Source organism: Mus musculus, chromosome 9 (assembly GCF_000001635.26).
Source record: "Mus musculus strain C57BL/6J chromosome 9, GRCm38.p6 C57BL/6J".
Taxonomy (NCBI): Eukaryota; Metazoa; Chordata; class Mammalia; order Rodentia; family Muridae; genus Mus; species Mus musculus.
The window spans coordinates 105894128-105909788 of NC_000075.6; the positions used below are offsets into that span (position 1 = coordinate 105894128).

The 15661-nt window shown below is 43.3% G+C and overlaps 1 protein-coding gene across 2 annotated transcripts in view; it reads right to left on the minus strand.

Annotated features, from left to right (window-relative positions):
* Col6a5 (collagen, type VI, alpha 5) overlaps window positions 1-15661 on the minus strand; it is a 106394-nt gene that overhangs the window by 38058 nt on the left and 52675 nt on the right. For both annotated transcript variants that reach the window (NM_001167923.1, XM_030244492.1), the window contains exons 21-29: window positions 12999-13034; window positions 11937-11999; window positions 10378-10440; window positions 9365-9427; window positions 7488-7550; window positions 4732-4782; window positions 4595-4630; window positions 2853-2915; window positions 1115-1177 (exon numbers count right to left, since the gene is read on the minus strand). In NM_001167923.1, coding sequence (NP_001161395.1) covers window positions 1115-1177; window positions 2853-2915; window positions 4595-4630; window positions 4732-4782; window positions 7488-7550; window positions 9365-9427; window positions 10378-10440; window positions 11937-11999; window positions 12999-13034 — 501 coding nt within the window. The remainder of the gene's footprint in view (window positions 1-1114; window positions 1178-2852; window positions 2916-4594; window positions 4631-4731; window positions 4783-7487; window positions 7551-9364; window positions 9428-10377; window positions 10441-11936; window positions 12000-12998; window positions 13035-15661) is intronic.

Sequence of the window (15661 nt, forward strand, 5' to 3'; positions counted from 1 at the left end):
TCAGGCTGCATCACTCACTGGCAGCTGACAACCATATATAACTCCAGTTCTAGGGTATCCAATGCCCCTCTGACTTCCACTGGCTTCTGCATGTACATGGTGTATGGTGCATAGGCAAACACAGAAACATGCACACACACACACACACGTAGATACACAAGATAAATATTACAGTAACTCCAAGCAAGTTCTTAGCAAAGGCTAAGAACCAAGCACTGGAGACAGAGGCCACCCCTCAATTCAGACCAGTTGAGCTGAGCACAAGACTGAGATGTGGGGACACCTTAAGTACACCCTAAAGCCTGGAGAAAAGATGAGCCCAGACCAGAGAAGACTGGCCCACAGATTAACTGCTTCTCCATTCCTCAATGTGTACAGCAGAGTATCATTTATAAATTATTACTTTATTGTACTATGGAGTCATTTAGCCAAGAAACCACAGGCAAGTCTTGCTTTGCTAGATCCAAAGTTCAGGAATGCTTCGATGCCTAAAGCAAGATAAGCATTTTTTTTTTCATGCACTCTTTACAGAGTTGCTGTCTGGGTCTCCTGCATACAGTAGGTGCCAGCCTTATTTAGTTCTACCCTGACTCTGCCTGGGAAGGGAGAGACACTGGATCACCAATCACTTGAGAAGAGATGGGACAGAGGCAGGTCGGCCTGCAGAGGCGTGCCTGGCTCTGCCTGGAAGTGCTTCCATGGATGACATTCCTCTTGTGATGGAACCAGAGTAGAAGTTGTGGTTACATTTCCAAATCTCTCTAGAGTCCAAAAAGGCAACAAGAGTGATCCTGGCAAACTCTATCTGCCAACCTGCTTTGCATGCTGGGATTCTGTCAGGAGACCTCTATGAAATGAAGGCAGGCCTATGCCTATTACAAAGGCTACAGTGATAAGTCACAGTAATGGAATATCTGCATTGCTCCTCTTGGTCATCTGATCCCACAGCCACCTTCTCAGCTAGGACAGGGACATGTCATATTCATCTTAATAATAGACTGAGAGACACGGTGACTGGCTTCTTGGACACAGTGCTTCTGCCTTGAATTCTGCATTGGTTCCATTGGGTGTACCAGAAACCACTACACACCAGTCCGTTCCCACTCATACTCACTCTCCGACCAGGAGGGCCTTGAGACCCCTGAAGTCCACTCCTGCCTTTCAAGCCTTGAGAGAGCTGAAAAGAAGAACATACAAAATGTAGTTGTACCCTTGGAGACTATCTCAGGTTTTAATATTGTATTTTATTTTATATGTGTCAGTGTTTTGCCCATACCTGCGGACATAGACTGTGTGCATACAGTGCCCACAGTGACAAGATGGCATCAGACGCCCTAGAACTGCACTTACAGATTGTTGTAAGCCATTATGTAGGAGCTGAAAACTGAACCCAGAACCTCTGCAAGAGCAGCAAATGTTCTTAACCACTGAGACATCTCTCCAGCCCTACAACTATCTTAGTTTAAATAAGGTGTTATAGTTCTCAAAAAATTTAAAAGAGCATCTAGACTGAGGCACATATCTCTGTGTCAGGGTGCTTACCTAGAATGTATGGGTCCCATCCTTAGTATCATAAATAATAATGGTGATAATGAATAACAATTTAATTAAAAATAAAATACAGCAGCTTATTCGTATCCATTAAATTCCTTGCCCATAATACAAGCCACTGACCCTTAATCATTGACAAACATCCATCTCCGTCTTGTCTCCTTTATTTAGTAGCATATCTGACTCTGACACTGGCCGTAAACTTAAATCTAAATTAGTCATAAGCTGGGATTGGTGCTGGGGGTGGGGGGAACAAGGCACACAAAGACTGTGTAGAAACCTCTTAATCTATACAGATCAAAGAATATGGGCTGCCTAGATAACTCAGAGGGTCAGAACACTTGCTGTTCTTACAGAGGAACCAGGTTTAGTTCCTGGCACCAAATGGTCTCTCACAACTATTTGTAACTCCAAAGGATCCAGTTCCCTTTTTGGACCTCCAAGGGCACATACTTGGTATATGTGCACACAGGCAAGCAAACATTCACATACATAAAATACAAATAAATAAATGCATGTGTTTGTAGTGTCTTATTTCAATGTGTTTGCTTCATTATATTATATTATAGCCCCTTAGAAACCTGCTTGTTTTCTCATGAGAGACAGAGAGAGGGTGGATCTGGATGGGAGGGTAAGTGGGGAGGAACTGAGAGGTGTAGAGGGAGAGGGAACTATAATCAGGATATATTATATGAAAAAAATCTATTTTCAGTCAAATTTTAAAAAATAAATATTTTAAAATCAAATAATTAAAAATAATTTTTCCACACCCAAAATGGTCCATGAGTGGACTATGTTTATTCCCCAGACTCAAAGTGATAGAGAGATACAGACAAATTATTCTCAGCCTAGGGCAAAGGACCTGTTCAACTGCATCCCTTCCACGCCCAGGGTAACAGAGGCATCGCCCTCAGACTTCAAAGTACAAGGATGCTTGTCTTAGTCAGCTGTACTTTAAAAAGCATAGCCTTCTGCTCTGTGCTTTGCTGGTTGGAAAAACCTCACTATCCTCCCTTAAACCAATATGCAGTTCCACCATCCTGTGGAATCATCAGGCAGCCCCTGGGACACGGGGAAGATATCTGCTTCAGTTCCAAGAGTGACCTGAAGTAACCATGTGCGCCACGAGGTTCAATTCTGATAGTCAGGAACTATAGGCCAAGGTCACATGACTAGTTGGTGGCTTCCCAACCACCCAGGATGCCCTCAGGATGAATCAAAAGTACACATTTATCATCACAGTAAAAAGCTGAGGTCTACAAAAGAAATGCGTATTCTTTCTGGAGTCATTGGCTACTTACAGTCAGTCCCTTGAATCCTTTGGGTCCAGGTCCCCCAGGAATTCCAGGATTGCCAGCGTCACCCTGATCACATACATCAAGATTTTAAAATCTTTGCTACGAAAGGATTAAGATATTCTCTGTAATCAATACGTAAGCCGATCTTGTCATCATTATGCAATGAAGGCTCATACAACAATAAATACATCTTGGCATAAATTCAGAACTAAACTATTGGCACAGGTAGTTATTCGCAAAAGTACTTCAAGCACTCTAATAATCCAAATATTTATACATAAATATCAACCCAGGGACCATCCACTTGCTAAAAGCAACCAGATCCTATGCTGGAAAACATGGTGTACTGACTACCTAAGGAATTAAAGAACAACTAGTTCTATGGGTTATTTCTGGTAAAGTTGAAGGTTAAAAAATTATATTAATCTTGGAGTAAGGAGATGTTCCAGCTGCTAACGGTGCTATGACTCCAGACTGAGGTCCTGAGTTCAATCTCCTAGAATCCATGTAAGAAGCCAGATGTAGAGGCACACATCTGGAATGCTAGCACTCCTGTGTTAACATCCCTCTCTTGCCACACACACTAAAGTTCTAAAGTTTAAGAATGCATTTAAAAGTCGTGGAAGCATGCATAAAACCTGCTCAAACTCAAGCCAGGACAAAACCCCAGCATGGGGGTGGGAGAGATAGACAGGAAGTTCTACTACTACCCAAGGAGTTATTGGCAATTGATTGCTATTCAGGGATGGAGAGTCAATTTTCTCTAACGGTGCCACCTCCGTATGTTGACCTCTGCCCACACATCTTAGAGTAGTGGGCAGCACAGGCTGTATCTGGTGATTTGTTTTTAAGTGGGAGGCCGGGGTTGGTAGGTATAAAAGGGGAATGGATCTATGAGAAAATAGGGGAGGGGTTAATATTATCAACATATGCTATACCAAATTCTCAAAGAACTAACGAAAAAAGGAAATAGCCTAAGATCAAAACAAAACAAAACAACAACAACAACAACAAACCCAGAGGTTTATTTAAAGAAATCCAATCTGACTTTGGTAGTAGTTATTTATTGATATCACATTGATCAATAAGTTATTACACTTTCCCTTTATCAATAAATCAGAAAACTGATCCTCTGTAATGAGAACTCTTTTCTGAGGGTTATTTATGTTGCTTCTTCCTAACCTCTTGTTAGCCTCAGGTAATCCATCAGTGAAGAGCACTTTTCAAATGCTCTGAAGCTTGGCTGTTCTCCTGGAGTTGACTCATTCGTTATTTTACCTTAGACCCAGTCATCTCTTCTTGATTGAGACATTACAGGGACGAAGCTGGGCTGGGGTTTGGGAAGCCATAGCATAGAACTCTATGATGTAATGAGGCAAGCTCCTGTTGAAACCACAGGCTGGAGGCATGCAGATAGATTATCTAATAGACAATGCGGACCTTGCAAGACGTTGGATCAAGAAGACAGTATAATTAGGTTAGACTTTGGGGGCAAAAATCTAGTGAACATGATGTTTATGGACAGTTGACGGAGAGGAGGTGGGAATCGGAGACCACTAAGAAGAAAAATGGGGTTTTCAGGAGAGGAAGCAAAGTCCAATGATGCTGGATTAGTAACAGAAACTGAGGCAGTGAATGAGACCACCCGGTTGGAGAACTAATCCAGACAGCTGCCTGGAGGTTAGGGTTCAAAGTAGGGATATCTATGGGTCACTGGGGCAAGAAGAAATTCCCATGCACCTCACCTTCTGCCCTGGGTCCCCAGGGAATCCTGTTGGGCCCTGAAATTTTCAGCAGAGAACATATGTAAGTCAACAGACCACTTCCTCCACACCATCATTTTGTTTTATCAATTGAGAAAATAATTTTTTGGCATATTTACCTTAACTCCTTTTCTTCCTGTCTGACCATAGCCCGGGATGCCATAATCTCCCTGCAAGTACATCGGTTAATTTCAGTTTCTCAAAAGCTATCTAGATGGGGAGACTGTGGGGCTAGGATTTAGCTAGGGATGGTTGGGGGGGTTCTCAGTTCCTATTGCCTCTTTTCCTTATACTGGGGATTGAACCCAGAGCCTCTTGTACACTAGACAAATGTTCTACCACTGAGCTACAATTCCAGTCTCTTGTTCCTAGTGTGTTCCCTCTTACTACCTTGGCCAGCTCCACTCTACAGCCTCTACAGGAGGCAGGGGGTTAACTGATCTGGATTTCTGCATTCACCAATTTCTTACCTAGAAAATTAGGAGTTGATCTAATACACACACACACACATGCTCACACACACACACATACACACACACACACACACATATATATGAATGAATGAATGAATGAATGAATGAGGAATTCAGCCAAAGACATAAATGAGGCTAGAGAGACTGCTCAGTGGTTAAAAGCACTGGCTGATCTTGCAGAGGACCTGGATTCAATTCCCAGTACCCACATGGTGGCTCACAACCATTTTTAGCTCCAGTCCCAGGAGATCTGATGCATAATGGCCAGCACATGATGCACATACATACAAGCAGCCGTTCATTATACTGACATATAAATTAAAATAAATACACCTTTTAAAAAAATGAATCACGGCCAGGCGTGGTGGCGCACGCCTTTAATCCCGGCACTTGGGAGGCAGAGGCAGGCGCATTTCTGAGTTCGAGGCCAGCCTGGTCTACAGAGCGAGTTCCAGGACAGCCAGGACTACACAGAGAAACCCTGTCTCGAAAAACCAAAAAAAAAAAAAAAAAATGAATCACAAAATGTTCATCCTCATTGGTTATCAAAACAACTAATGAGTTAGCATTTTTGCCAACAGCAAAGAGAAAAAAGTTACAATAGCCATTGTTGGTATGGAGATCCTAAAACGTAGTTCTTACCCTTCCTAATGCTGTGACCCTTTAATACAGTTCTTCATGTTGTGGTGACCCACAGCCATAAAATTATTCATTGCTAGTTCATAACTGTAATTTTGCTACTGTTACAAATCATAATGTAAATATCTCATATGCAGAATATCTGATATGTGACTTCTGTAGGGGTTGCAACCCACAGTTGAGAACTGTTGCCCTAGGACAATCAGGCTCCTGCATAGAAAACATTGACCCATGTAGTGTTTAAATCTTTTTAAAAGTGCTCGAAACTATATCTCAAAGGCCTAGTTAAATACATACTTATCCGACCTAGCTATGAAAAATTCTTGGGCTTTCTACACAGAACTTAATTACAGCATTGGAGATGTAGCTCAGTGGTGGAGCCCTTGCCTGGCACACAGGAACCCCGGGATTCTAGCCCTAGCCCTTAACTCCTTCCAAAAGGATTCACTGGTGTGTTATTTATGACACCGAGAAACTGAAACAAATGAAATAGCTAATAAGAGATCATAAAAAACACAGCCTGTATCCAAGCCAGGCTCCTCTGCTTGTCTTCAATAAGCCGATTAAAGGAGTTGGATTAATAGTGGGAAGCTCCGAAGGAGACTTATTCCTGAGGCCACAGACTCAGTGAATCCCTCAGGGGAGTATTTTGAAACTACTGAAGTGACATTGCAGGGACACAATGACCTGGGAAAGAGCTGCTGGAGGGAGTGGACACCAGGTGATGACACTGGGTGACACGGTTTTTACCTGAGTGATGTGGTTTTTGTCTTTATTTTGGAATGTAAAGGCTAAAATACTTTAAAATGGCCAGAATATGGTAATGTTTCTTTCCATGGCTTCTCACATTTATGCCTAGGAATCCCCCTTCCCTTTTCTTTCTCTCTTTCTTTTTGAATATTCATGTTTTCAAACTGGATCACAAAAAGACAGTCACGTTTCTGTTTGTTTGGTTTGAGGTGGGCTCTCTTGTAGTTCAGGATTTCACTCTCTGTTGCTGAGTTCAGATTTTTAACATTTTATATGTTAGATTCTGTGGCCTGGTGTATGCCTTTTGGTTCCTGCCTTCTTTTAATTTTTTTAGTTGTATTTTTCATTTTCTTATGCTGTGCCTGCCTTCCTTAGTTTACGTAACTGCCTGCAGGTTCAATCATGTGGCATATGTGGCAGGACTTCCCTACAACTTTTAAGCCTGAATAGTATTCCATCGCATGGATATACCACAGTGTTTTTATGCTGTCCATGCACAAATGGACACTTGAGTTGACTCCATATCTTCCCTATACTTGTTAATTTTTCTATTTAACATCTACATATAATTTTATAATTAACTTAAAATGACTCTCCCTCTATGGGCTATCCCTACCCTGGGATTTCGGCTTAAGAGGAGCAACTAGGGCACACAAGCCATAAAAGGCAGTAGTCTGTTCCTTGACCCTCCTCTGCTTCTTGTCATTCTAGGGTTTTGCAAGGAGAGAAAGACGCACTGTTTTGTGGTTCAACCAAAATGAATGTACATGCCCACGCTGATTGTTAAAATATTGAAACGCCCTGTTCTCATTCACCTGTTACTTCCTCTGCCTTTACCTCATCTCCTTCACACACACACACACCACCCCCATGCACATATCCAAAAGGCCAGGTGTACAGGAAAGCAGCAACAGATGGAGAACTGGCCCACATCTTCCTACCCCAAGTGCTGGGCCCATGCTGCCCCCCCCCCATCTCCCTTGCCTCAGAACCAAGTACTCAAAGGCTCATACCTGCTTTCCTCGCTGTCCAGGGGGCCCCACTGGTCCTGGGCCTCCAGGAACTCCAGGTTCCCCCTAGACAGAGGGTAAAAGAGCTCAGCAAAGTCAAAGCCACCCTAGGCTGTTCTGTCTGCTGAGCGAAGGGACACAAGGTCCTCCTTGAGGGGACACAAGGTCCTCCTTGAGGGGACACAAGGTCCTCCTTGAGCAGTCAGCACTGGGTGAAAGGGATAGGTTGAAAGACATAATACAGTCTACCCAGAGGATAGCATGATACACATAGCACAGCTCAGGGCTGAGCTCTGGGGACTTTTTAAGGCTGCATAGTATTCCTCTGTGTGTGTGTGTGTGTGTGTGTGTGTGTGTGTGTGTGTGTGTGTGTGTGTGTGTGTGTATACACATACCACAATGTTTCCTGCTTCCCTAGTGTCAATGGACTAAAGGAAAGGGAGGATAGAAAGCTCCCTCCAGGGAAAACTGGCTCTTTTGTATTTGATCATACAATATTTGCTTATTGTTCTGGAAAATGAATGACTGGATATGATAAATGTAGTCCTGCCCCCACTGAAGGCAGTGTGGTTAGAAAGAGAAAGAATGGGATGGGCAATTACCACCCTGAGTGAGAACAAAGAAGAGACTCAAAGGTCCAATGAGGTTTCCCCATGAGACAAAGAAGCTGAAGCCCAAAGGACTTTGTGTGTGCTGAGGAAGGAGCAAGGGAGACTAAGAGTGACTCTGGGAGAGGGCAAAGATTGGCTCTGGAGAAGTGGCATGTGGGATCAGGGAGGAACTGAACTGAGAAACCTTGGAATTGAATACGGGGAAATGCAAAAACCTTTGTGAGCTTCTCCCCCATCCCAGGCCCAGGGTTGATGCCCAGATAACACTGTAAGTACATTGAAGGTAGATAGCATGATAACATGTGTGCATGTGTCTATTGCAATGGCTGTCACAGTCACATTAACGCATCTCTTACCACACTGCTTGGTAATAGTCTTCTACTTGAGTTGGAATTTTCTTTTTGATATGTGAGTGTATGTTCAGGTATGTGTGTGTAGACATGTGCAGACATGCATGTGGAGGTCCGAGGTCAACATCAGGTGCCTTTCCCAGTCACTCTCGTTTTATTCTGTGAGACAGGCTCTCTCAGGAAACCTGGGGGATCACCAATTCAGCTAAATGGACTGGACAGCACCTCTGTAACCAGCTTATTACATGAGTTCTAGAGGACCAAACTCAGGTCCCGGTGTTGTAGAGCAAGCCCTTTGCCAGCCAAGCCATCTCCCAAGCCCTATCTTATTACCATTAAAGCTTGAAGACTTTCCCGGCAGAAAACTGACAACCTAGTTTTCTGAACTCAGTAGAAAAAGAAACCTTAGGTCTGTGGCTCAACTGTGAAAGAGTTGAGGTGTTGACAAGAGAAGAGAAAACCTCGAAGGGCACCGCTGTGGCCACATAGACCTGAGCCCCTGAAGAATGAAAGCAAAGGGGCCGGGTGGACCTGAGGTCAACCACTGACTCTCTGGCAGTCCCCATCACAGCTATATTAGCCAGAGCGGGCCTGGGTGAGACCAAAAGAAGCACAAAGGTGAGTTCAAAAACATCTGTTCCACGCATCTCAGTGAATGAATTCATTCCTGCTCAGGGAATATAGGAACTGAAGAGATTTCTCAGCAGCATTTTGTGATGGGCATATAACTGCCTCTCCTTATAGTAGGGACATCCTCTTAAAAAGAAGCCACAGGGAATTCTCTGCTCAAGGGATGGGAGAGAACACACTGGCAGGATGCAGGTGGGTTGAGCATGTGAGCAATTTTCACAGAGCTCAGAGGAAAAACTGTTGCCACTTTTGTTCTGGGTACTTGAAACCAACAAGAAATAGTGTTTACCTTTCTCCCCCCAAATCCAGGTCTTCCAATATCCCCTCTGGGTCCTGCTGGCCCAGGAGAACCCTGAAAATAAAGAGTAAGAGATGAAAAAGCCACTGCTACAGAATTCCTGAAAACTCACCAGGAACAAGTTATCAACTCACATCTTTCCCAACAGTCCCAGATCCCAGAAGGCTTAATAGGAGAAGCACGCAGTGAGCAAGGGGAGAGGGTAACCTAGGTAATAGACCACGGTTCTGCCTCCACCAGAAATTACTGGCCCATATGAGACCTTAGGGGTTAGGGGGAGGCAAAAGGCTTGACTCAAGCAACATAAGTGAGAGGAAGTTCACTGTGGTGTTAGAATAAAACAGACCAATGCCACATGCAAGTCCCACAAAGCTACAGATTCATCCATCATGATGTGCAGAGCGGATTTCAACTTTTTATTCTAAATCTGGCATAAGCATCCTTCACTGACCCTCTAGAAAGTTGTAACTGAGCACATTCAGGCATGCCTTGCCTTCTGAGCTCTCACTGGCAGAACTGAAGAAAGAACTCAATAGAATCAAGCGCTCCATACAACCCCCTCCCCATCCAAACTCTCACTCCTTGCTTGGGAAACTCATTCAAATGCTGAAATAGAAAACTTAGCTTAGGAATCAAACAGAACTGTGTAAGCATGGATCTTTGCAATGTCAAGTGTCCGTGTTCAGTGGAGAGGCAGACACATGGCACAGAGGAAATTTAAAAGTGCAAGAAGAATAATTCATTTGTGTTAGACATGTCCATCATTTGGCGGCAATTTTAGATCTCCAAATGCTTCCTTGGGCTGAGGGAGTGGGTCTGTGCTTTTAGAGAGAAAGATCACCTCAGGGCTCTGAGCTGAGCGAAAACATGTATCCATAGAAACCAAAAACGATGAAATAAATGTCCCACAGATGGCATAAAATATACTACATGCTTGGGCATTTTACAGTAAGAACAAACTAAAGGTTTCAAGTCATTGGCCCTGATGTCTCTGGGTCACTCACCTGAGGTCCCTGATAACCTTGACTTCCTTTGTCTCCTTTCCCTCCACGATTTCCACTTGATCCCTTTTTGTTGGAAAAACAAAAAAACAAAACAACAACAACTGATGTGCTGTGATATCAGTGAAACTCACTCTCTTAGTGGATGCTTTTGAAACATCCCTGTGGAAACAGAGCAATGGTCTACACCTTCAAGCAACCTTACTGCTGTGAGATTAAGTCCTTTTGTAGAAGAATAACTGTGGACAAGCCCAGACAGAGTGACACAGATCTTATTAAAGGATTCTCTGCCTTGGCAAAAGAGTCTCATCCTTCTTCTACAGGGAGAAATAAAAATAGATCAAAAGGGAAAAAAATAAACCCATGAAGAAAGGGAGACACAAACAACCATTGAATGTATTTCATTGATGGTTCACTGGACCAAGGTGCTTTCTCAATGTGTAGAATACAGGAAACGATAGATTCAAGTAGGGGCTAAAAAACACGTGGTCGCAGATGTCTGCTGGCTGTAAGTTTATCTCTCAGACATATTTTATGTGTGGGTCTCACAGAATTCTCTTGTCTAGCTGGGGAGACTAGAATTAAAATGGTCCCTGCCTAGCAGAAATCACTGAGTAAACCTCATGCCACTAGTGTCAAAAGATCTCAGAGTATCAAAATGACTGCTGCCTCACACCCAACCCCAAAAAGATCTGAGCAGTGCCAGACAGATACCATGGTTACTCAACGTGGCAAATGTACTAGATCTCAGAAATAATCAAGAAAATCGAAATTCATTTACGGTTAAGAATCTGGAATTTTCTAGAAGAAAAATGAGATTCCTGAAAGGCCTTAAAATGGGTGTTTCTACATGAACTTTCAAAAGTCCAGGTTTAAAGTGAGCTCAAGACATACTGAGATTCACCAGTGACAACACCTATGTGGGACAAAGCCACCCTTATGGGATAGTCATGGTTTCTTCCAGGCAGAAAATATAGAGCAGATGCCCTCACCTCTGACACCTGTGCATTTGGGGACTGATGGAAGCCCAATGTAAAATAATAATAATATATTATTGAGCTGTTAGTTTTTCCTTCTTACCAGAACCCAGTACTATGCAATGTGAGCACAGAGCACATGCTTCCCCTCTTGAGGGTCATTAATGAGCTGCAAATGTTGGACCAGGTTTGACGGAACAAAATCAAAATTCAGAATCATTTTCATCAATGAGAAATGCACAAGGCGATGGATGTCTGCAGATCGCTATTTTATCAGTTGTATAATTTTTACATTTTTATTATTTAGTTTTAATTGTGCTTGTGTGTCTGCACACTTAAGTGCAGGTACTCAAGGAGAACAGCAGAGGGCACTGGAGCTTCTGGAGCTACAGTTACAGGCTCTTGTGAGCCACCCTACCTGGTGCTGGACATCAAACTCTGGTCCATGGCAAAGTATTGGTGCTCTTAACCACAGAGCCATCTTTCCAGCCCCTTGGTTGTATGCTGTTCTACTGAGCTACTTGCCTTCTTACAACCAGAATGACTCCATGCTATTTGCACACATTTATGAAATACCCAGCATACCTGTGAGCCTTGTAGTCCTTCAGGTCCTTGTGTACCTTGAGGTCCTGGGTTTCCTGCCTGCCCCTAATGAACAAGAGTTTTCAGTGTTTAGATTTTCTCTGCATGGCTCCCATACGTAGATCATTTGTTTTGTCTGCTGGGCTCACCCCTTACACAGCCTGATATTTTATTGTTCCAGCTGTCAGGAATGAACTCAAGTATGCTTCTAATTATCATAAAGATGGGGGTGCATAGGACAATTGGCTCAAACAAGCTGTGGTGGTTTGAATGAGAATAACCACAGAGGCTCATATATTTGAATGTTTGGTTTCCACATGAGAGAACTGTTTGGGAAGGATTAGGAGATATGGCCTTGTTGAAGGAAGTGTGTCACTGGGGGTGGGCTTTGAGGTTTCTAAAACCCACACCAGCCCTAGGCTCACCCTCTCTCTGCCTGCTGCCTTATGATCAGGAAGAAGTTCTTAGCTACTGTTCCAGTACCATGCTCCATACCATGATGGTCATGGGCCAACCTTCTGAAACTATAAGCAAGTCTCCAATTAAATGATTTCCTCTATAAGTTGCTTTTTTTTATGGTGTCTCTTTCACAGCAGTAAAACAGTAAGACACAAATTTTGTTTGAAACTGCCATAATGATATCAAATATTTAGCATGCTAATTAAAAACAGGTTTAAAAGGAAAAAAACAAAAAAACATAGAAGGAATACCTGGAATATATAGCTAATAATAATAACTTGAATAAAAGCTAAGAAGCAAGAATTTCACTTTCTTTCATGCTGGTTCTCGATACACGTGAAAGACAATCGAGGGTGTAAGAGTCGAGGTTGCTTGTGTTCTGTTTGTTGGGAGGTGTTCCTGAGAGAGATTTTGCCATTGTTGAGCCTTTGCTATTCTGGAAGCTGACTAGAGCTGCTTGTGTTCCTTACTAGTCAGTGGGGTTCATGCCCAGTGCTGGGCATCCTTACACCATCCTGTCCAATGCTATTTGCCCAGCACCATCTAAGTAGGAGAGATGTTCATAGTCCTCTATCACAAAGAACAAAAAATAAAAAGAATACTTACTGAGGGACCCTGGGGCCCCCTCTGGCCCTCCATTCCCTGAAACACCGAAGGCAAAGCATCAGTCAGTGTGCCCAGACAGAAGGACGGTTCCTGAGGCAAACCAGTCTCTCCTCTTCCTTGCTCGTAAAGAGTTCTCTGGGAGCCTTAGCAGAGCATGCTTTTCCATTGGGCATTTTAATCACATTAACATTTAGGGGATTGATGGTAACCCAATGTAAAATTCACTACAGCTCCGCCCCAGTCTGATAATCTCTCATGGTTATCGAATGGGCTATCTGGAGGTCTAGATCACCCTGAAGAACTGTTTTCTTCCCGGCAAACCCATGAAGCACTGTGTGCTGAGGAGAGGGAAAAGTGAAATTTCTAGACGTTGAGGTAAGTCACTCAGTGCATCATGCCCCCCACTTCCCCTCCCCCCCTCCCCGTTACCCCTTGGGGTGTGGCTGCTTCTTTGTATGCTCTAGATGCTACTGACCAAGTTTATCATAATAAAGCCAGGCTGGTCCCTCAGCTCTGTCTGCACTTATCTGGGAAGCAGTTCATGTCAAGTGTAAGCTCTGGGACAGAGGAAAGCCAGGAGGGACTATGCCCTGGACGCCAGTCCTAACTTATATTTCCCAAACCTCAGCCATAAAACTCTGCTGGCGTTACTCTCACTGAAGAAGGCGTGGAACACTCTCAACCATCAACTGATATTATATTGTGATAACCAACCACAATTATTTTAAGCAATTGCTTTTATTCAATTATTATGAAGGGATTATTTCAGAACTGCCATTTTCTCCTATAGTTCCTTAGGTTAAATCACCCAACTATCATCTCCATCAAGTATTAAATTTTTAAAATAGCCTTTGGGGAGACGTTACCATAGTAACTCATCAGCTGTCTGTCTCTGGATATGACTAGTTAATGCTCTTGGAGTAGGAAAATGGAGAAGATTGAAAAGCCGTCGAAAGTAGATACTGTTGGCGTAACTTCACATTCTGTCTCCATCAAAGTGCAAGGATGAGGGCTAGCATAGGGTCTTCCCAGGCAAATGTGTTTGCTGCTCTTGCAGAGGACCCACTCCAAGGGGCTCACAAATACCTGTAACTTAACCTCCTCTTCCGGCCTCCATGGGCACCTGGGTGCAAGTGCACACACATGCACACACAAGTGAAAAATAAGAGCAAGGATAATAAACTGGTCATGGTGGTACATGGCTATAATCACATCACTTGACAGGTCAAGGCACGAAGACCTTGAGTTCAAGACTAGCCTGGTTTACATAGTCATTTCAATGCCAGCCTGAGCTACAGGATAATAGAGACCTTTCCTCACAAAAAGGAGGGAGGGGGAGGGGAGAAAAGTTGAAAGGAAGAATAATGTTTATTATGTATAGTTGTTTTTGTACAACATTTTCCTTAGAGGTGCAGTCTTAGAAATAATCACACTCTCTTGCTTTTGGCCCCACTATTTAAAGCCTAAGTGGCCCAAAGAAAATGCACAGTAGGCCTCACACAGCCATTAGGAGCATAAACTCTAAAGTAAGAACATCTGAGCTTGAAGCTCAGCTCAGTCACTTACCAGCTATTGTGACCTATGGCAAGTTGCCCAAGTCTCTGAGATTTGTTCATCTCTAATGTGGATATGATGATATAATCCACCTGGCAGGGGGGCCTTACAGGTTTCAACTAGATGAGTATTTGAAAGTGATTAGATGAGTATCTGCTACAAACCAGATGACACATTAGACATACAAATGTTATAAATCCACCAAAGGCCATGGGTCTGGAATGTGGCTTCCTGTATGGCTGTGAGTGTGTTGAGCCATTGTTTTAGTAACAGCCTTTGTGATGATTACTCCATGTAAGTTGAACTTCAGTCACACAGGGAGCCCATGCCTGGGTTGGGGTGTGTTGTTACCCACTTAAGATGCTCTGAATCACACGACAGCACTCTGGCCTACATTGGAAACGTGGGGAGAGGGCAGAAAAGCCCTGGGTTGCTTGATTATGAACATGAATATGAATGTTGCTTTATTTAATTCGCAGGAAAAGAAATTACAAAGCAGAGAAATAGGTAAAAGACAGGGACAAGGCTAAGGTCCTTCTGTCCTTACAGTGATTTAAAAGGCACTGGTTAGCAGGTCCAAGGATTACTCCCTACCCTGCTCCCTAGCAGCTCTGTTTTTAAAGTGCATGATTTATGTGTCAGCTATAAACCTATTTCAAACTAAAATCCTTTTTTCTCTTGAGCCAACAGATATATTTATCTCTAAACTTTATAACACTTAGTTTATCTCACGGCTCTGATGTCCTCCCCCAATTACATCTAAATCCACTTGAGTCTGGAAGACACAATCCTAGGGAATGGTCCCAGAAGCTTGGGAAGCCCAGCCCCTCTGGCTTAGGATCTTTGCCATTCTGGATAAACAAAGGCAAGATGGGCTAGGATGGAGCCTCTGTTCCCAGGGAAAAGGGCAGCAGGCTGCTGACTTCAAGGGATGAGAACCATCCAACACTCAGAAAAGCAAGCCAAGGATTTTCATTCCCTCCAAACAAATTAAGGCCAAACCCAGCCAGGACTCTGAACATTCTTTTCTGTTATCACATCCATACTGAGTACGAGACAGAAGAGCTTTCAACACAAATGTCATCTCTGTGCACACCTATAATCCCAGC